Below are 21157 nucleotides of genomic sequence, written 5' to 3' on the forward strand. Positions count from 1 at the left end.
AAAGAATCCTAAATGTCAACTAGCCCAAAGACTAGCGTAGATACCAATTCTAGCCATGTTTTTCATGTGAAAAATTGACATGTGAAGAAGCCCTTACACTTATTTTATTCAAGAAAACTCAGTCCATATTTAATAACGCTCCTATCAACCTGGCCATTCACTTATATTGTTCCATGTGCTTTACTGTTTTGTACAGGGACCACACGGAGACCGAAAAAAATGGTTGTCATCTTTTAATTATTCAATTCCCACCACAAATTTCCTCAGTAACAACCCTGATGATATTTTATTCTAAGGAGATCAATGTTTGTGACTCCTACAGTACAAGGAACCAGATTTCATTTTGCCGTTTAGTAAATTTAGAATTAAAATCAAATATATGACAGCCAAAGAAGGACTGGTCGAAATCAAGACCCAGGTCCATTAGTTCTCCTGCCAAATTATTAAGGTTTTCCTGAATGTTTGCTCCAGAAACATCTCCAGTGAAAGATCTGCAAAACAATGGCAGACAAAAGCTTGTTACAGTAAAATGCACTAAAGAGAACCTGTCATGTTTAAAAATGCTATTTACTTGCAGTTGTAGGGTTAATTTGCAGGTAAATAGCGTTAAAATCCTGCCTGGCTGCCTTAGTGGAGCAGCAGCTGCAGAGAGAAAATTAACTTATATCCTCCCTCTAGCTGCTCACTGCCAGTAACCTGAGCGATGCAGGGAATTATGGCTAACTACGCAGTGAGCACTTTGAATTGAAAGCCTGCGCTGCGCGCACACACACATGTGAAGCCCCACAGGTGTTGTGTCGGTGTCGGTGCATTACCTTCAGGGACTCCACGTTGCTGAATCTCCGTCACTGGTAGGAAATCTTCTTGTTTGATCGTGACGCCACTCTCAGTATTGCGGTCAGTGGGGACCGCCACTGCAGGTTAGGGGACGCCTGGGGCTGATGGTGGGTGCAGTCGGATGTAGTAGCCTCCTGAGAGTGAGGCAAGCCCCAGGGCCCGGTGTAGGTTTGTAGTACTACAAGTCGCAGAATAACCACACAGGCAGGAATGTCTTTCAAGGGCTTTACTCACATTTGATGGCAGGGTGAGTAGCCCGGGCGTAGCTGGGATGAACCAGGTGGGAACCAGGTATCCTTCAGGCTGACTTTATGAGGGTGACTACTGACTCGCCTTCCTTAGCCCTTGGTGGTTTGGGGTGACCCCGACTTTGAGTCCCTATGGGGGTCACCCAGGGAAGATGCTGCAGCCTCTCTCCCCTTCGTTTGCCGTTTGCTTGTTCCCCGGACCAGGCCACTCCAGCCTCTTGCCTCCTATGACCTATGGGCCCTAACTTGTGGTTACGTGGCTGCGGCTTTTGTAGTGTTGTGGTGTGGGCTTTAAGAGCCCCACACCGGCAGGTTTAGCAGAAGAAAGTTGAATCTATCCCCGCTTCGGGATCTGCCGCCCGGTTGGGCCTGGTGCTCTCTAGCAGTCTCCTTACTTCCCACTCCGTTGCACTCCCTAGCTGAAGCTGGCTTTCAGGCAGCACTCCTAGTTGACCGTTCTCCCCCGTCTGTAGCCACTGCGCGGACGCTGTCAGATTGCACAGCTCCAGGGATCTGCTCCTCACTTGAGCTCCCTCAACTCTACACTGAACTGGCTCACTGCTCCTCCTCTCCTGTTCTTGCCTACGCCACCTAGCAACCAGACTCTCTACCACACCCCTTGAGAGGAGATGGAGGCTCTACCCCCTCCACTATTCCAGTGAAGGTGAAGGCTTGCCCCCTCCTGGGATCCCCAGGGGTCCTCTCATGGGTACATGTGTGAGACCTGATCACTATGCGCCTGTGTTCCACACCCCAGTCAGCCTTCTGGATTACCTGTATTGTACTGTCCCCAGCATGGGTGCAGTACTCAGTGGTGCCTAACCAGGTCAGGGGCGCCACACACACACACACACACACACACACACACACTACTCAGCAGCTGTCAATAAAATTGTTAGCCAGTAATTACAGCATAACCACCTCCACACAACCTTGATGACTTGAAGCGAGCGGTTAGAGGGATGATATAAATTTATTTTCACCTAGTGGCTACATCTCTAGTAAGGCAGCGATGTGGGATTTTAATGCTATTTATCTGCAAATTAACACTGTAGCTGCCTGTAAATAGTGTTTTTGGACAGGAGTAATTCTCTTTACTTAAAGTATTTGTCAATTACATAGAAACATTTTTTTTCTACATTCAGAAGTACTATAACAAATATTTTCTATCATACTAGCCACTATCTTTAGACAGACATAATACACTCATCTCAAAAGCTCTAAATGTGAAAATTATAATTTAATCTTAAGACATAATTATTTATTACCCTATTAAAGATGAAAAGACAAGCCCTCACTTTCAACGGTTTTTTGCTTTGAACAATCCCTATTTTAGTATTAAGTGTCACTTCCTAAGACCATCAGCAATCAGCTTAAATCTGTTGGGAAATCTGTCAATAAGTGGTTAGTATGTCTGCAGCTGACCCCCAGGGCAGAGAAGGATTCCGGTACGGACAGCTACAATCTTTAGTGCAGGCAGCTGCAGCCAGGATGACTGAAGAAGACAGGACAGCTGGTGTAGGCAGGTATGGCGGGTACAGCAGGTAATGACAGGTAGGGGAAGGAGAGTGTGACGCCCCTGACTCTATCAGGGTGTCACAGGGAACTGCACTCTCCTTTCTCTTAATGTAGAACCCACCCTCCATGGTTCTGGGATCCTAACTACTGGTATTGCTTCCATCAGCACTCAAATCCTAACCACACCTCACACCACACCCTGTCAGGCACACCAGTGGGTGGTCTAGCTGGAATAGGGCTATCCACCTAGGGGTCAGGCAGACAGGTGGGAGGGAGGAAGTCAGTTGAGTACTAGCCCTCAGAGAGTGAGGAGCTGAGGGAGTTGGAGCTCCCTGTGTGTCCTTGGTTAGGTTGCAGACGGTGGTCTGGGACCAGAGAAGTCGGAGACCCGGTCGCAGGGTGTCACGCTGTACTCTAAGATGTACAATAGCAGTACAGCGCAGTAATGTGGGACTGAGAGGATTCCTGAAACTATCTGAGAAGGTAGTTAGCTGGTAAACCACTAGGGGGCGTAAAAGTGGAGGAAACGTATGAGCAGGGAATTCCCTAGCAGAGGTAATACTAGTCAAGCCCACCAGATGGCAGTAGAATCGTCTGAAAGCCGTGTCACAACATGAGGTCTTGTAAGTACACATGGCCAAAGTCTAAACGTAGTCAGAGGGAAGCAAATAGTCAGTAGCCGGGAAATCAGAGCCTAGAAGCGAGGGGGAGTGGGAAGACAAGACAGAATTAAGGCAAACAGATAAGGAACGAACAGGGAGACAGCGGGAGAGACACTGATGGAAACAGACAACAGAGGAGGTTAACAGGTCAGGTGAACACGGAGGTCAGGAGGGAGCAGGGCAGACAACAGGTCACTCAAGAGCAGAACATAGCAGAGCCAGAAGTATCACTGGCGAAGTCCAAGAGAAACAGTGCCCTAATAAAGCAGCCTGACCTCCAGAACGAGGCAGAAAGGATTAACCCCTAACGTGACCTGCATCAGAAGTGAAACTAAAAAAAAGGCTCAGCTCCAGCTGAGCCAGGAGTCAATCATGACACAGGGTATTGGGAGAGGGTGCCAAGACTAAGGGTATGTGCGCACGTTGCTTTTTACCTGCTTTTTACCTGCTTTTTTGCTGCTTTTTCTTCTGCGCTGTTTAATGCCAAAATGGATGTGTTCTTCTATTCAAGCAAAGTCTATGGGAATTTGGGTTTCTTGTTCACACTATGTTGTTCAAAATGCTGCCTTTTTGAGGCAGAACTTTGGTCAAAAACTCAGCTTTTCAGAGAAGCAACATGTCAATTGTTTTTGCCATTTGGGTATTGCACTGCAAAGCTGAGTTTTTGACCAAAGTTCTGCCACAAAAAGGCAGCATTTTGAACAACATAGTGTGAACAAGAAACCCAAATTCCCATAGACTTTGCTTGAATAGAAGAACACATCCATTTTGGCATTAAACAGCGCAGAAGAAAAAGCAGCAAAAAAGCAGGTAAAAAGCAGGTAAAAAGCAACGTGCGCACATACCCTAAAGGGCACTTTACACGCTGTGATATCGCTATCGATATTGCTAGCGAGCGTAACCGCCCTCGTCGGTTGTGCGTCACGGGCAAATCGCTGCCCGTGGCGCACAACATCGCTTACACCCGTCACACGGACTTACTTTCCCTGCAACGTCGCTGTGGCTGGCGAACCGCCTCCTTTCTAAGGGAGCGGTTCGTGCGGCGTCACAGCGACGTCACACGGCAGCCATCCAATAGAAGCGGAGGGGCGGAGATGAGCGGGCCCACCTCCTTCCTTCCGCATTGCAGGTAAGGAGATGTTCGTCGTTCCTGCGGTGTCACACATAGCGATGTGTGATGCCGCAGTAACGACGAACAACCAGCGGCATGCACCACCAACGATATTATGAAAAGGAGCGACGTGTCAATGATCAACGATTTTTGACGTTTTTGCGATCGTTGATCATCGCTCCTAGGTGTCACACACTGCGATGTCGCTAACAACGACGGTTGTGCATCACTAACGATGGGACCCCGACGATATATCATTAGCGATGTCGCAGCATGTAAAGCATCCTTTAGTTTTGGAGAACGGTCGGCACTAGAAGTCCAGTAACCAGACCGGTACCGAGTACGGCGGGATACAGGACACTAGATCAGGGAGTAGCTTCATGCATTAATCCTACAATCAACTCATACCGTAGTATTTTCAAAAAAATTCCAAGAAAATTATTCTCCAAGTGGATTCAATATCAATTTTATTATATTTGTATTTTTTATTTTTATATTTTTTGGATACACAAAGTGCAAAAAGTGCAGCATAAAAACACCATACAATCGGGTAAACAGAAAAACAGGACAGTGCGACCCAAGTAACAGGCTATAATCAAAGATTCGTATACTGAGCTTATATGCAGCATACACAGGGCAATAAGTATACATATGGCGGTACCCAAGGATATGTAACCACGGATTAAAGTGCTTATTTATAGTGCTATTAGTCAAATGACATATTTCATATTATTGCACCTCAGTCATATAGTACATATCATACTCTGTGCAATATAACATACAAAAGGGCATCAGTCTGAATACAGCAAATATGCATGTAGCTAGTATAAAGATATTGCACAGTTCCCATGTAAATATAAATACATATAACGGCACCCAGGGGCATATGAACATGGATAAAAGTGCTTATTTACAGTGCTGTTAGTCCAAGGACATATTTCATATTATTGCACTTCCATCATAATGCACATACCCCACCATATGCAACATAACACATGTACAAAGAGTTACTTAAGGTATGATGAAAAAATATTAATGATAACACACGTAATTGCTCATAATTAAAGTGTGGGGAATTTAACCCCTCGAACCACCACCTTAAATCAAAGAGCCAGGCGGGGCAGTGCGACCTGAGGCCTGGCTCTTTGATTTAAGGTGGTGGTTCGAGGGGTTAAATTCCCCACACTTTAATTATGAGCAATTACGTGTGTTATCATTAATATTTTTTCATCATACCTTAAGTAACTCTTTGTACATGTGTTATGTTGCATATGGTGGGGTATGTGCATTATGATGGAAGTGCAATAATATGAAATATGTCCTTGGACTAACAGCACTGTAAATAAGCACTTTTATCCATGTTCATATGCCCCTGGGTGCCGTTATATGTATTTATATTTACATGGGAACTGTGCAATATCTTTATACTAGCTACATGCATATTTGCTGTATTCAGACTGATGCCCTTTTGTATGTTATATTGCACAGAGTATGATATGTACTATATGACTGAGGTGCAATAATATGAAATATGTCATTTGACTAATAGCACTATAAATAAGCACTTTAATCCGTGGTTACATATCCTTGGGTACCGCCATATGTATACTTATTGCCCTGTGTATGCTGCATATAAGCTCAGTATACGAATCTTTGATTATAGCCTGTTACTTGGGTCGCACTGTCCTGTTTTTCTGTTTACCCGATTGTATGGTGTTTTTATGCTGCACTTTTTGCACTTTGTGTATCCAAAAAATATAAAAATAAAAAATACAAATATAATAAAATTGATATTGAATCCACTTGGAGAATAATTTTCTTGGAATTTTTTTGAAAATACTATGAGTTGATTGTAGGATTAATGTAAGGTTTGGGAACCATAGTATAGAAATAATAATGCTATAAAGACAGTATGGATCTACTAATTCTAATTCTGAGGTCTGAGTAGCTTCATGCAACCTGATAATTCACCTGTGGAGGATAGTCTCTTTATGAACTTACCCCAAGAGCTCAGAGATCGAAGGCATTAACACAACGAGAGGAATAGGAACTTCCAGCTTATGCAGCCCACTGAAATCCCAAGTTTCAGCCATCGAGATCACAGCTCCACTATATCACTATCACTCAAGAACATCTACACAATTGTGGATGGAGGCAGGCTCCGGACCACTAAGCAATACCAGTGGGGACGGACACCCAGTTGGGCTCCCGAGAGTGGCAGCGGCACCCAGAGACTTGGTTTACTTCTGTGTCAGAGTCTGCTTTTTGGCCGCACTAAAAGCTGCACAGCTTGAGTGAGTGCACTTGCCTCCCGGGTCCGGACCTGCCCAAATCACCTCCAAAATACCATAAACCATCCTTCCGGAGCCTGGGGGCCTTCCCTACCCATAGAGGGACCACCATCTCGCTACCCCGCTCCATTCACCCCGGGTACTCCCATCGGCAGCAGCGGTACTCCCTTACTGCACACCACGGGTGCCGTCATGAATTGTCCCCTTGTAAATAATCCCCCCCTCTTTATTCGAGTGGCCATTGAGCCCCGGGTCTGGGGACTCTCGAGCCACAGCAAAACCTCCGGATCCGAGCAGTCTGACTGCTGCAGGGGCAGCACACTTGCGGGCACAGGAAACAGGGACAGGAAACACAGGACCTGAAAAGAAGCTAGCAAGACAGTATCTAACTGACTATGTTGCTCAGGCACCTCCCCTAAGGGGAGGATGCCTTGAAAACCTTGTGCCTCTCATCCATAGGCTGAATGGCACTTTTTTGTAACAGTGTGTTGTCCCTATAAGCGCTCTCCCAGGTGACTTGTGTGGCAGGAGGTAACAGAGAAGCACATGAACGGCTGTGGAGAGGTGGGGGAGGGTGCACGCCAGCTTCAGTGGTGAGTATGTTGGCCGGCGTTACAGTCGGTACTTATCTCCGGTTCAAGCTCTGTGATGTTATGTCACATGAGCCCACCAGCCAATATGCGCCATTATTGTACCACTTCACTCTCACTTCTTCCTTCCATAGGAAGAAAAAGCAGCAGTTCTACCTTCCTCCGAATTTCAATCTCGTCTGTAGGACGTGAGAGTGAAGCGGTCCATTAACAGACCGAGTTGACCACATGTGCCTGTTGGACTAAGTCATATGTTTTAATTCACTGACAATTTATAACACATGTGTCCACACAACTGTTTATTATTTGAAGCCTGGTCCCAATTACATGAATGGGACAGAGATGCACAGGATGGACTCTTGAAGCTTCTTACTTTTTCTGCTAAAGGCCTACTTTGTGAGCATGCATCATGATATAGCTAAAAGGGCCCCTATTCCAAATCATGTACAAAGCATCAAACTGAAGCCGACATCTGCATTTCATGCTCTATATACAGTCTGCAACAGTCATAATGATCGTGGGTCTCCATACACATACTAACAACCTCATAGGAATATATGAGTCTTTTACTTCAATTAGAAGACCCGTGGTGGTCAACATATTGTGAGAGTTGGCCCTCAGAATCAATGTTACTTATGCACCCTTTGCACCACACTCTGATACAGTAGAGGCTCATTCATTTTTGGGATCTAACTGAACATGAGCCCATTTGAGAGATGTTCATTAAAGTGGTTGTGCTAAGTTCGTAAATTATCCCATAGTTATATCCATTCAAACCCTGTCTTAATGGAGCGCTAGGTTATCTCAAGTGCTCCCATTGAGAATTAATGGAGTGGAGTTGCACTTGCTAGACCTCCACTCTTCAGAAACTCATTTTTGGAATCAATGGAAGGCCCAGCGGTGAGACCCCCAACAACTGAGAAGTTACTCCATATACTGTGGATTGGGTATAACTTCCCCGATAGAGGATAACCTTCCAGATAGAAAATAACTTCCCAGATGGGGTATAACCAGCTATACAAAGGATGGGGGATAATTTCCAAGCTTAGCACAACTCTTAATAAATCTATATGCAGCTTAACATATTAATTGACACTAGAACAAATCATTTAGTATGTTATACTTGATTCGTTTCTGTACATACTTACTTTACATAAACTGATACTTTAATAAGCTTCTTAAGTCTCAAACTGTTTTGGTCTGACTTTAAAGGCTTCGGTGGAGGTGTCACTTTTGGCGAAAGGAACATACCCATAGAAGCTGTTACAGACTCTCCTGCACCCAATGAAACCATTAATAGTACAGGAGCAGTAAAACTCAGGACCAAACCTTAAAGACAAGAAATGTATAATGCAGCTCTAATTAAAATATATTTTTCAATCAAATAAAGCTTTAATTTTCTTCTCTATTAATCATATGCAAGACTATATACAGTGGGGAAAAAGTATTTAGTCAGCCACCAATTGTGCAAGTTCTTCCACTTAAAAAGATGAGAGAGGCCTGTAATTGACATCATAGGTAGATCACAACTATGAGAGACAAAATGAGGAAACAAACCCAGAAAATCACCTTGTCTGATTTGACAAGATTTTTTTTTTGCAGTGAAAGTTGGAAATCTGCCATTGTAGTATCTATACACTGTGGTGCCCAGTACTTTGCAGTGTCCGGTACATTGTGGTACTCATAACTTGTGCCCAACTCATTCGTCTGGAGACATGAACCCCGTAAATAAAGTGAAATCTCTACAGTATTGACAAACATGTGGATACTAGCTGTGGTTTACGTATACTGTGGAGCTCTGAAAGGAGTGGGTCATTTGGATTTGGGAGCACAGAATTTCCTGGATTTCTTTTGGGGGACAAGGAGCCATTTAACTTTTCCAGAGCTTTTACATTACCAATAATGTGAAAACCCCCTATATTTCAATTGACAAATTTCGAACCTGATTGAGTACTTGCTTTTCTTGGTGGCTTGAGTTGAAGCTTTTATTGATAACATTTTGCATAAAATTTTGGATCACGTTTATCTTGTGGTCCACGCTGAAAACATATAATAGGGTTTCCATCTAAATCTCAAAATGATGTGAATCAGTTGAAATCTATTTACTATAATGAGGCAGCAGAGATACTCCGCACTCCATCGGGCCCCTGTTTAGCAGAGTTTATCTTTTCAGAAGTGCACAAAACTGGTCAACTGCACTTTTATGCAAGCTTAAAAAGTTGGGCATCACTGGATCTTAGGCCAGACAGAGATCATAGTGACTCCATCTGCCTCATTATGGGAAATGTTCCCTTGGATGTTCGGTATGAATCATGTATTTCAGACATTTATAATGAAGCACAGATGTAAGTGCTCAGCGTAGAGCACATGATAAATGTGAGCCGAGCCTTACTGCGATCTTTGGTAGGCAATATAAACAAATCAACAGCTGGTCAAGAATTGGTTTTATTTATTTTTTACTCTGTTCCTAGTGCGGTATAATAAAAAGATGGCTTTACTCGTTGGGTCACTGCGATTACATTTATAACACATTTATATAATTTTTTTATGTTTTGCCTCTTTTACACAATAAAAACGTTTTTAAACAAAAAAGAATTGTTTTTCCATCCCTATATTCTGAGAGTTATAGCCTTTTTATTTTTCCACTGAGAGAGTCATGCTAGGGCTTTTTATTGCATGAGGAGTTGACAATTGTATTTGTATCATTTTTGGCACATAACATTTACATTGTTGTTCGCTTTTTAATCTTATTTTTAGGACGCAGAATAAAAAAAAACAAGCAATTCAGGATTTGTTGGGGGGCGTTTTGCTATTCGTAGCAAAATTGAAAGACAACTTTATCCTTCGGGCTAGTACAATTCTAGCAATACCACATTTATAGTATTTTTTTTTGTTTTTCTGCTTTTACACAATAAAAACTATTTAATAGAAAAACAGAATTCTGAATTGAGTTATAGCTTTTTTATATTTCCTCTGACGGATGTGATTTGGGGCTTGTTGTTTGCGGACAAGATGACATTTTTAGCTATACCATTTTTCTTTACATATAACTTTTAATTGCGTTTTATGCCACCTTTTTCCCACCAGTATGATGAAAAAGCATTTTTTTTTCCCAGTGTGAACTGAAGGGGTTAAAGGGAACCTGTCACGTGCAATATGCACCCAGAACCACAAGCAGTTCTGGGTGCATATTGCTAATCCCTGCCTAACCGTCCCTGTATCTAGTTGCATAGATAAAGAGATCTTTAGAAAAAGTATTTCTAAAGATCTTTTACCGTATGCTAATGAACTACGGCACTAGCCCCCTGGGCGTTATTTCCCCGACCAGTCGCCCCATTAGCATATTAGTATGCTCCTGTGGGTGTGCCATCATGCGAATGAATGCGCAGCATCACAGGATGATCTCACTCACCTCTGCGCCGCCAGAATTTGGGTCATGCTCACTGCACTATGAAGGCAGGTGTACGCGTCCTGGCTTCAAACTGAAGTAGTGCACATGACCCAAACTCCGGGGTCATGCGCACTGAGCCAAAATCCAGCGTCGGACGCGCTGGCTGCGGAGAGGTGAGTGAGATCATCCTCTGACGCTGCACATTCTTTGGCATGATAGCACACCCACAGGGGCATACTAACATGCTAATGGGGGCAACTGGCAAGGGGAACTAACACCAGGGGACTAGTGCCCTCGCTCATTAGCATACGATAAAAGATATTTAGAAATACTTTTTCTAAAGATCCCTTTATCTATGTTAGTGTATACAGGGACAGTTTGGCATGGATTAGCAATATGTACCCAGTACTGCTCGTGGTTCTCTGAGCATATTGGACCTCACAGGTTCTCTTTAACTACTGTTACAGTTTAATAGATTGGGTTGTTCTAGTCACGACTATACCAAATGTGTTTTTTTGTTTATTTTTATATAAAGATATGTATTTTTTTGCATAATACTTTAATCATTTGTGTGTTTTGAGATTTTTTTAAACACTTTTACATGTTTTTTTAACTTTTTTTTACTTAATCCCTTTATGGGACTTTAACTTTTATTACTCTGATCACTGGTCTCATGCATTGCATCCGTGTGCTTCAACACATGTGCTGGAGGAAGTGAGTGCTCTCTCACTTCTTCCAGATGTCTGCTTTGTCCAAGGAAAGGGAGTGAGGTGGCTGCTGATTGGGCAGCAAGGCTTTTGTGATATAGTAATGTCACACAAGGTGTTAGAGAACCAATGCTGGATCAGCACCGACATCAAAGGTATGTATAGCTGTTATTATTTTATGAGGGCAAAACATATTGATTGAGAAGAGGTTGTCTGACTAGTGAAAAACCCTTTTAAAGGGAATCTGTCAGCAGGTTTTTGCTACTTAATCTGAAAGCAGCATAATGTAGGCAGAGACCCTGAATTCAATGATTGATCATTTAGTTTACTGGGTGCAGCAGTACACAATCAGAGTTTTTAGATTATAGCAGTAGAGCTGAGAAAGCTGCCCCCGCCCACACCAGGCTCTCAGTATACAATGTCTATAGACAATGAGCTGCTAATCACAGGAAGGTTGCTAATTGACTAGTCCATCAATAATAATCTGCTGAAGCAAAAACGATCAATGCTGGTAAACAACAGCACAGACCTTAATAAGAGAGGCATTGCTGAAATCTGTGTGTTAATCACTTCAGCATGCTGTCTTCAGGTTACATAGCAAAAATCTGCTGACAGATTCCCTTTAAGCTGCAGGCTTATGCCAGAAGGGCTGAATTGAGCAGACACCGCATGTCCATGGCACTATATTGATTTTTAGGGTTTAGTAATCGTGTTCTGTGTGAAGGGCCATTTACATGCTGCGACATCGTTAACGATATATCGTCGGGGTCACGGTGTTTGTGACGCACATTCGGCACCGTTAGCGACCGCAGCGTGTGACAGGCTGGAGCGACCTTAAACGATCGCAAAAGAGGCAAAAGTCGTTTGTCTGCGAGAGGTCGTTTATTTATGAAAAATCGTTGTCTGGTCAGTAGCGATGTTGTTCCTCGTTCCTGCGGCATCACACATAGCTATGTGTGACACCGCTGGAACGATGAACATCTCCTTACCTCCGTCCACCGGCAATGAGGAAGGAAGGAGGTGGGCGGCATGTTCCAGCCGCTCATCTCTGCCCCTTCTCTGCTATTGGATGGCTACCGTGTGACATCGCTGTGACGCCGCACGAACTGCCCCCTTGGAAAGGAGGTGGTTTGCCGGCCAGAGCGACGTTTTGCGCCACGGGCAGCGATTTGCCCGTGAAGCACAACCGACGGGGGGCGGGTACGCTTGATAGCGATATCGGTACCGATATTGCAGCGTGTAAAGTACCCTTTACCCTTTTGGTTTGTTTTCATCAATTCTCTCTTCTAATCCTCCACATTGTGATAAAGAAAGAAATGGTTGTTGTATGTTCCATCTTATTTTCCCACAATATTCCCAACAGTGAAAATGATCACCTATGCACAAGAGAAGTGATAAGTCCGACTGCTAAGGCCAAGCCCAATCATGAGAACTGGAGCTGAAATGTCTCATAAGAATCAAGAGATGGCCATGCATGTTTGCCATTATTTAATTCATACTCAAAGGGACTTGTAGACATACCTGAGTGTTGTACCTGTCTATCTCTGTCTAACTTTGGCAGTCCCATAGAAAATCTTAATATTGGCGATGAACATAGCAGTCCATGTTTATGAAGTACAATACATACAGGAACAATCTATTAATTTATAGTCCAATCCAAAACAAAAAAAAATAAAGCCAGCTTACCAATAGAATGTGTTGTGCCACATGTTCAATGTACACCGCCCGACATCTCGCTCTGGATAAGGGTGTGAGACCTACACTCGATGCAATCAAGAAAACCTGAAGAAATCCAGCGAGCAGGCAAGGTGGATGAATAAAAAGCTTTTTCTTTATTTCCAATTCTTATTAAAATTCTTTATGAGAAAGGGTACATGCGGTAGCTACAGCCTACCAGTATGATGTAGCTATCTGACGCACAGCGCTATAAAAGAAACCTTCGTCAAGGTAGCCATTTATTCATCCACCTTGCTTGCTCACTGGATTTCTTCAGCGCTTCTTGATTCATTTATAGTGATCGAATTAGGTCCATAAACATTGGTGTTACCGCATTGTACTACTTGTGGATGACTTAATACATAATAACATGTGGTGCGCGTTGCTATAGATGCTGCCACCATCCATTTTTTTTTGTCTTATTACAATTATTTTAATTTATAAAATAAAAAAATATCCAATTACATATTACAAAAGATATGTAATTGGATACAATTACACTCTGAATACTTAACTATATTTACTAGAAATACTAGAGAAGGCTGCGCACAGCACACTTTACCTGCTGAGTTTGATCCTTTAAAAAATTGACTTAAGTTATTGTAACTGGTCTTTAGCCCCTCATTATTTAGTTCCACTGGAGTTGATATCCATGTTGTTTCATCATATTCTCTCTGTTCAAAGCCCTGTAAAATAAGAAAAAGGTAATGAATCTTGTGGTAAGGCCGGCAGAGATGCTGGTCTGCGTGAGTGAGGAATGTTGGACCACTTGGCCTCTTTGCCATTTAGGCTATGTTTACACACTGAATCTTTTCTTAACCCCAAAAAACACACCCGTGGCAAAAATGCATAAAAAAGCATGCGTTTTTGATGCGTTTTTACCCAATGCGTTTTTTAAGTAAAATCTATTGACTGGAAGGACTCAAAAATCCTGGCAAAAACGCAAAAAGAATTGACATGCTGTATCTTGGATGCATCTTCAAAACTGCAGCCAAGATGACTTAGGTGCATCTTTGTGACCTCAAAAATGCACCAAAAACGCAGTAAAAGATGCAGTGTGTGAACATAGCCTTATAGGTTTATTGTTCCATGGTTTTAGATTGTATTCTGCTGTTAATGCTCCCCTAACCTTATCTTCTGTAATTCAGCTGACTCACCAGAATCCAATTTGCTACTCTACTTCCTACATTACGGCATAGTCCCTGCAACCCATGTTTACGCAAAACTTATATTATTTCTGCTCCGAAATATAGGCTAGGGCTTATTCTCAGGGTATGTCTTATATTGTCCCATGGACAACAATCCACATTTATTCTAGAACAAAAAAGATGATCGCACGGTGCCCAAAGAAGTGGAAGCTGGCTGCGGGGTCTGCAAGGAACTCTGACAGAGCTGTGGAAGTGAAGTGCATATTGGATGTAAAACAAATAGCGATACAGCACATGAAGTTCAATCATTGGGATAATTCGCTTTATACACTCTATAATCCCAAATTGCTCGTAATCATCAATTAATTTTACCACACTTGGAGGATACGGCTGATGATCTAGTGTTGTTTCAGCCATTACTACCTCTTGTGGTTGGGCATTCCACAGTCTGACTGCTCTAACTGTAAAAAAGCCTGCTCTAGCTGCCTAAATCCATTTTTGTTCATACATAATAAATGTCCCCTGGACTTTTGAAAGGTCCTTGCAAGGGATAAACCGTGAACGTATTTACTGATAACATCCGAGTGTCCAATTTTCACAGACTGATACAATGGATTAGAAAAAAACTCCAAAAACTTTTATCTTCTCCACATCCGAGAAAATCATATCCACTATGATCACATTCTGATCAAACTGTGATCAGAGTGTGATTAGTGTAAGTGACCCGATTTTGTCGTCAACTTGGTTTGGATGCGCCTCGGACCTCTGTGCTTGCAGCAGCATTGGGTAAGGTTCCAACGTCTGTGTGGTTGACCTGTGTTTGACTGTTTGGTTACCGGGAGCTCAGTCTTTTTTTGCTTTGTATAGTGTTGCTGCTGCTCACGGCAGCTCTTGATTGTGTGCGACGGCTCCCTCCCCATCTCGTTTTTGTTGTTGGGAGTTGGCCATTTTTTGTGGTACAATAGAAAAGAATTAATTAGCCAGATTATCAGTGTCCATGATGGTTACTGGATTACCTTCCAGAATGGTAGAATATCCGTAGGGAAACAGGGTGGGAGCCAGCCACACAATCCAGAATTGAGAAGAAAAAGAGCAGTAGAATCCAGCGGAAAACACATGCAAAAATATTTCTTATCTTCAAGTAAAAAAATATAATTTTCTTGTAAACTTCATTAAAAATTTAGCATTCCACTACATGGGGCAAAAAAGTATAGAAAGAGGTAACAGTACACCGGACTACGTGACGCGCCCATGGGGTCTTGGGTTATCCATCACTGAGCCGCGGTGCTTCGCATGGGTCGCCGAGGTAGCCTTGCCCGGTTTCGTGACCCTGGCGGTGTCAATAAAGCTGGGGATGGGGACAAAGGGGGTAGTTGTTCGTGACGCCACCTGTGGTGTGCGGCCAATTCTTAGCCGCCACTGCAGGAATTCTCTCTTCTGGGGCAGATGGTGGCGCAGCTCGGGTGTTACAGCTCTCCACAGCTAGAGCTCGGCCCCAGGGAGGATGATAGGAATGGTAGTCGCCTATGGCGCAGGGGTGCTATGTTGAGAGAGTGCCAGCAGTAACGGGACAACACAGAGGGTGGAGTTCAAGTTCTTTACTCACTGGAAGCACACCACCATTGGAGAACCAGGCTGTGCTGTGATGGGCTTCAGCCGATCCCGGATACTTCGGAGTTCAAGGCTGGTGTTTCCTTCTGTGCGTCACCCTTCAACGGTTTCTCTCCACCCCAGCTCCTGTTCCGTGGAATGGGTCACAGGTGCCTTCTGCAGTCCCCTCGACCCCTGGGATCCCCCTTCTTTCCTAAGAATGAAGGTTGAGCTTCCAGCTCCAGACCACAGGCCCTTGAGTATCTGTGTCCGTGCTTGCTTGTCTCCTTCTGAGTGCGACCTGGTGGTTCCTACGCTCAGAGCTGACTGACTACTGTGTGAGATGGCTCCTAACTCCCCTGTTGGTGCCCCGCCTCCCGGGTTCCTGAACTAGTGGGCAAGAGGTCCCATACCTCATGATGACCACCCCAGCACCTACCCTTAGCCCAATCCCAGTGAAAGAGCTCCCGTGTGATGTGTTGGTTGAGTGTGTTGTTGATTGTTACCAGCAACGACCTCCTCCGTAACCGAGATAAATACTTCAAATTAATTAAATTAATTAAAACCTAGGGTGTGATTTCCCAACAGAGCACATTTCCCAACAGAGCACACACTCCCCTCCAAGTTCACCTCCTTTTACTCTAGAACAATAAAGTTTTTTATAATCTTTTTTTAAATATAGGAGACCAATACATGTATGAACATAATTAAAATTTAAAAAATGTGTTAGTCCATGAAAATATATCTGATAAGAGCTATCTAATGCAGACTAAAAATTTAACTATATCCCCAATATATTATATTTTCATATCTATTTCTATTCATATCACATCCAAGTGGAGACTTATTATATAAACTTAGGTTAACCCTAATACATATTAATTTGTAGAGCTATTTATCATACAAGGAAAAAAAGAAAAACATATCGCCTAAGGTAGATATCCAGAAACTCTTGCAGTTTAGCAATTTATGCTTGTGATCGCCCCCTCTAAAAGGTTTAGTAACTCTCTCAATTCCCTTAAAGGAGAAGCCAGAAATATCCCTATTATGTTTAGTGGCAAAGTGCCAAGAGACCGATGATATGTTAACCGCTGCAGTATTAACCGTGTCTGATAGATGTTTTCGGATGCGTCTTTTAAGAGGACCGGTTGTGCATCACACATAAAGGGTCTTCTGAGGAAGACATACGAAACAGACGTCAAGGGGGGTCCTGTGGCACCTATGTAAGACATGTGTTACTATGAATGATTTTGTGCACTTTTACTCCATAATGGCAATGATGATGGGGATTTAACCCAGTAATGTTGATATAATTAATATTTAAGTCCTGCTGCTATTTGCACATTGCATATGCACTTTAGTTGGACATGTAAAACGTGCTAGTATGTTAATTATGTGTGCACTTTAATTTCATAATGGCAATGAGGATGGGGATTTAACTTTATAATGATGATAAAATATTGTTTACCTTAAATCCTGCTGCTATTTGCACATTGCATATGCACTTTAGTTGGTTACCTTGTAAGGTGTTTTAGTATGTATATGATGGGTGGTACAATAGGTGTAACAATAACACATGATTAACCCCTTGTTATTTATACTTGATGTTTTGATCTCCTGGACTCCATGTTATTAAATTCCAATTGTCTTATGAACTAAATTGAATTTGTAGCTTTATAATTTATTGATAAGCACTGACACTTTATTAAATATAATTTTTGTATAGCTTTATAAAGTAATGTTGAACATTGACACTTTTGGATATAGTTGATATATATAGGTTCCAGGAGACCAATTAAATGACACAGACAAAAATGGAATTTTGCGTATAAATAATTTAATAATTTCAGATTGCTGATTTTTCAGGAGACCAACGAATTATATCTGTGAAAGGGGAACAATCGATTCCACCATGAATATTTGAATATGCATGAACCTGTCATTAATTTATTTTGTACTATTTATGCTGCCCATGAATTGGTATCGATATCCTTTCTCTGGTCCTTTTTTTTATATATTGATATATGTATTTTGTGTTTAATAAAGAATTATTAATTTTATTGTGGTTTTGGGTCAATTGATTTGGAGGTTGTTCTTTTTTAAATAGATGGCAAAATGTTTAGTGTTTTATTGGACCATGATGAAAGCGTAAGCTGAAACGCGTAGTCCGGTGTACTCTCACCTCTCTCTATATTTTTTTGCCCCATGTAGTGGAATGCTACATTTTTATTGAAGTTTACAATAAAATGATATTTCTTTTACTTGAAGAAAAGACATTTCTTTGCATGTGTTTTCCGCTGGATTCTAATATTTTCTGGTGCTCTTCCTTTCACAGTTTTTTATATTCTGCCACTAGGAGTGTTTAGTGCTATGGGACACTTTACTTATATGTTTTTTCAATGCAGAATTGTTTTCTTTTAGTATAAAAAAACCCCAACAATCGACAACATACAGATAGTAGACATAGACACAGACTAAAAGTAGATGAAAATTACATTCACCAAACTGATGACATTTTTTCCATATCAGGCAAAAAATGTTATCTGTGCGCTATACATGTTTTTCATGGACTCATAGACTTGTATTGGCCCTGGTGATCTGTGCTGCTGGTAAAAAACAGATATGTCCCCATGTGGTTTGCAAGGACACATAGTACAGGTAAAAATATGGACATGTGAGCAGCCCTGTAGGTTATAATGGGTAGGTGTGGCTAAAAACAAACCCGGAAACCATGCGTACTGGAAACATGGCTGTGTGACGGAAGTCTTACATTGAGTGGATGTCTCTGTATTTGATGGGTCATCCCTCCAATGAAATAAGTACAGGTGTTCATTTGGGCTCAGCATAAGGTACCATCAAAACACTGATCAGTATCAATGACATGTTTGCTGAGCATATTATTGATTCTAAAGAAATATCACTGTTATTGTATATAGTATAAGTTACAATGTTGTGGATACTTTTTCGGCTAAAGATTCTTCCAGTACATATGATAAAAAAAACAAGCCCCATATATTAATAAAGTGAAGTGTCTCTTACGGGATACTTTTTCAGGAGACGATATTTGGGACATTCCATCCCATCTTGTACGAACGAAGGTTGATACTCCTCGGGGATACGCTGATTCTTTCCCAGGTTCTCATTCACTGGAATGGCTTCTGCAGTCTCATGTGCCGCTATGAGGTTCAGCAGTAAGAAACAGCTAAAGAACATCATATTGTCCAGCAGGAGACAGTATGGCTGGGACTTACCATTTGCCTTCCTTTTATATGGAGCGAATATCTCAGAATACAGCCCTTTTTTACTGATTGCGTCACTTTATTCTAATAATCCTGAAACAGAATATTCCAAAACACAAAAAGAATATTTTAATGGCAAGAAAACATGAAACATTATATGTTAAATACATGTTCTCTAAGAAGTCAGCTTTTCAGGTTAAACAGTACATCGACTTATCCTTTGTGCACAATGCTAATTATTCATAAGTTTAAATGTCAAAGGACGTCAAAGAGAAATATTTCATCATGTTTTGCCATGCCCAAAAGGTCAAGATTTCAACCAATATAATATTATGTATATTTATGACATTGCAAAAGGTCTTCTATCCGCTAGATGGTAAACCAGCGAGCTGAAGTGGACCCACTGGACCACAGGGGGACCTGGGCTTACCCTTTAGCGGAGGGGGCGTAACTAAGCGCCCACTGCGAGGCAGACGCCAGGTGACACTCCCAGGGTAGTGTGGCACCTGACCCCCAGGACAATGACGGACTCGGATACAAACAGGCAGAGTCCCTAGTGTAGACAGACGCTAGGTACCAACAAGGCAGGACTGACAAACATACCCTGGCTAGGAAACAGACAGTGGACAAGTGGTCCTGACAACTAGATTGCTAGGGAACAAACCACTAACTAATGAATAGCATTGCTCAGGCACCTCCTCTAGTGGGAGATTGCCTTAAGTAACCAGTGCCTCCCAGTGGAGAGGCACTTCCAGGAATTGGTGCACTGGCTCTTCACGAGAAGGGCAGTGTGTCTCTAGGAGCACTCCCAGAGGACCTACGTGGTGCGCACAGTCCCCAGGAGGGAAAAGCAGAGGATACCCATATGGAGGACCGCAGGGAAGTCAGGCAGCATGGAGTTGGCTGGCCAGGATAGTGAGTGAGTCAGCGTCCCTGCAGGAGCAAGAGAGAGCAGAGCAGGGACGCTGGCACTAAAGTACCCCCCCTTACACCCCTCTTTATTAGAGGCCTGAAAAAAGTCTTCTCTCCTCAAAATCAACGGTAGCCGACAGACAGAAAGCAGGACAGTCTGGCAAGGTGTCACCAACCTGGCAGTTCTTGTGGCATTGCAGACCCCAGCGGAGCATTGTACTGGATTTCCAAGCCAGAACATACTCCAGAGCACGGAGCCAAGGCAGACCTAGAAAAAACGGACAAGATAAGTTTGGAAGCACAAGGAAGGGGATGTTCTCCGAATGTGTATCTGCCACGCATAGTTCCACAGGCTCAGAGACAAAGCGTATGGGTTCGGACAGGAGCATTCCATCGGTGCATGACACCGACAAAGGCTCCAGAAGTTGTCGGATGGGGATGTGGTAATGCTCCACCACATCTCGCTGAACGAAACTTCCCACAGAACCGGAATCCAGATGAGTTGTCTCAGAAAACTGAATTCCTACAAACGATACAGACATGGACTGGAACGAGGTAGAAGAAGGGTTGTTTTCACCGAGTAGACTGCAGTAGCAGTAGTAAAGAGTTAATGTTGACGGAAACCTGTCACCTCAAAAAAACATAATTTACCGTCACATAAAGGGGTAATCTGCAGGTAGATAACATGTAAATATTGCATAGCTGGATAACTGGAGTTGTGGCTACAGGGAGAAAATTAAGGTTTATTCTCCCTGTAGCCACTCACTTCCAAGAAGCAAGGCAGTGCATGGGGCTGTTGCAATCACCACTTAATAAACATTGAATGAAGCTGTAATTACCTCCCAGCTGTCAGAGTGACTGAAATAGCTCCTTGCTAGGTCCCAATGAATAGAGTTGAATGGCTATGTTGAGAAAATAACTTCATTTTCTCTCTGTAGCCACTTCTCCACTAATCACTACATGGGATTTAAATACTATTTACCTACAGATTATCCCTATATCAGGAGGTAAATAATATTTCTTGAGATGATCGGTACCCTTTAAAGATGACCTGTAACCAGGCATTTGACATGGAGACAGGTTGGTCTCTTAGGAATAGTTCAGGGCCTGCCAAGTTCATAAGGAGCATTTTACCTTTAAATCACTGGCAGCCGCATCATAATAATAATAATAATAATAATTTTATTCATTTATATA

General features: G+C 42.6%; 1 protein-coding gene across 1 annotated transcript; it reads right to left on the reverse strand.

Moving 5' to 3' along the window:
• Nucleotides 1-316: 316 nt before the first annotated feature.
• Nucleotides 317-20502, reverse strand: LOC142297184 (uncharacterized). Its single transcript, XM_075341452.1, has 5 exons — nt 20137-20502; nt 18849-19091; nt 13634-13757; nt 8406-8586; nt 317-491 (listed from the first exon to the last, which is right to left on the reverse strand). Exons 1-5 carry the CDS (start codon nt 20500-20502, stop codon nt 317-319), a joined length of 1089 nt encoding a protein of 362 aa, XP_075197567.1.
• Nucleotides 20503-21157: the final 655 nt, after the last annotated feature.

The sequence above is a fragment of the Anomaloglossus baeobatrachus genome, chromosome 3 (assembly GCF_048569485.1).
Source record: "Anomaloglossus baeobatrachus isolate aAnoBae1 chromosome 3, aAnoBae1.hap1, whole genome shotgun sequence".
NCBI classification, from domain to species: Eukaryota; Metazoa; Chordata; class Amphibia; order Anura; family Aromobatidae; genus Anomaloglossus; species Anomaloglossus baeobatrachus.

Coding starts and splice junctions, on each gene's coding strand:
- LOC142297184 (XM_075341452.1), bottom strand. CDS start 20,502: ATGTCTGTATCGTTTGTAGGAATTCAGTTTTCTGAGACAACTCATCTG. Junction 19,092..20,136: donor AATGCCACAAGAACTGCCAG/GTTGGTGACACC, acceptor CTGTATTCTGAG/ATATTCGCTCCATATAAAAG. Junction 8,587..13,633: donor TAAAGGATCAAACTCAGCAG/GTAAAGTGTGCT, acceptor CTTGTCTTTAAG/GTTTGGTCCTGAGTTTTACT.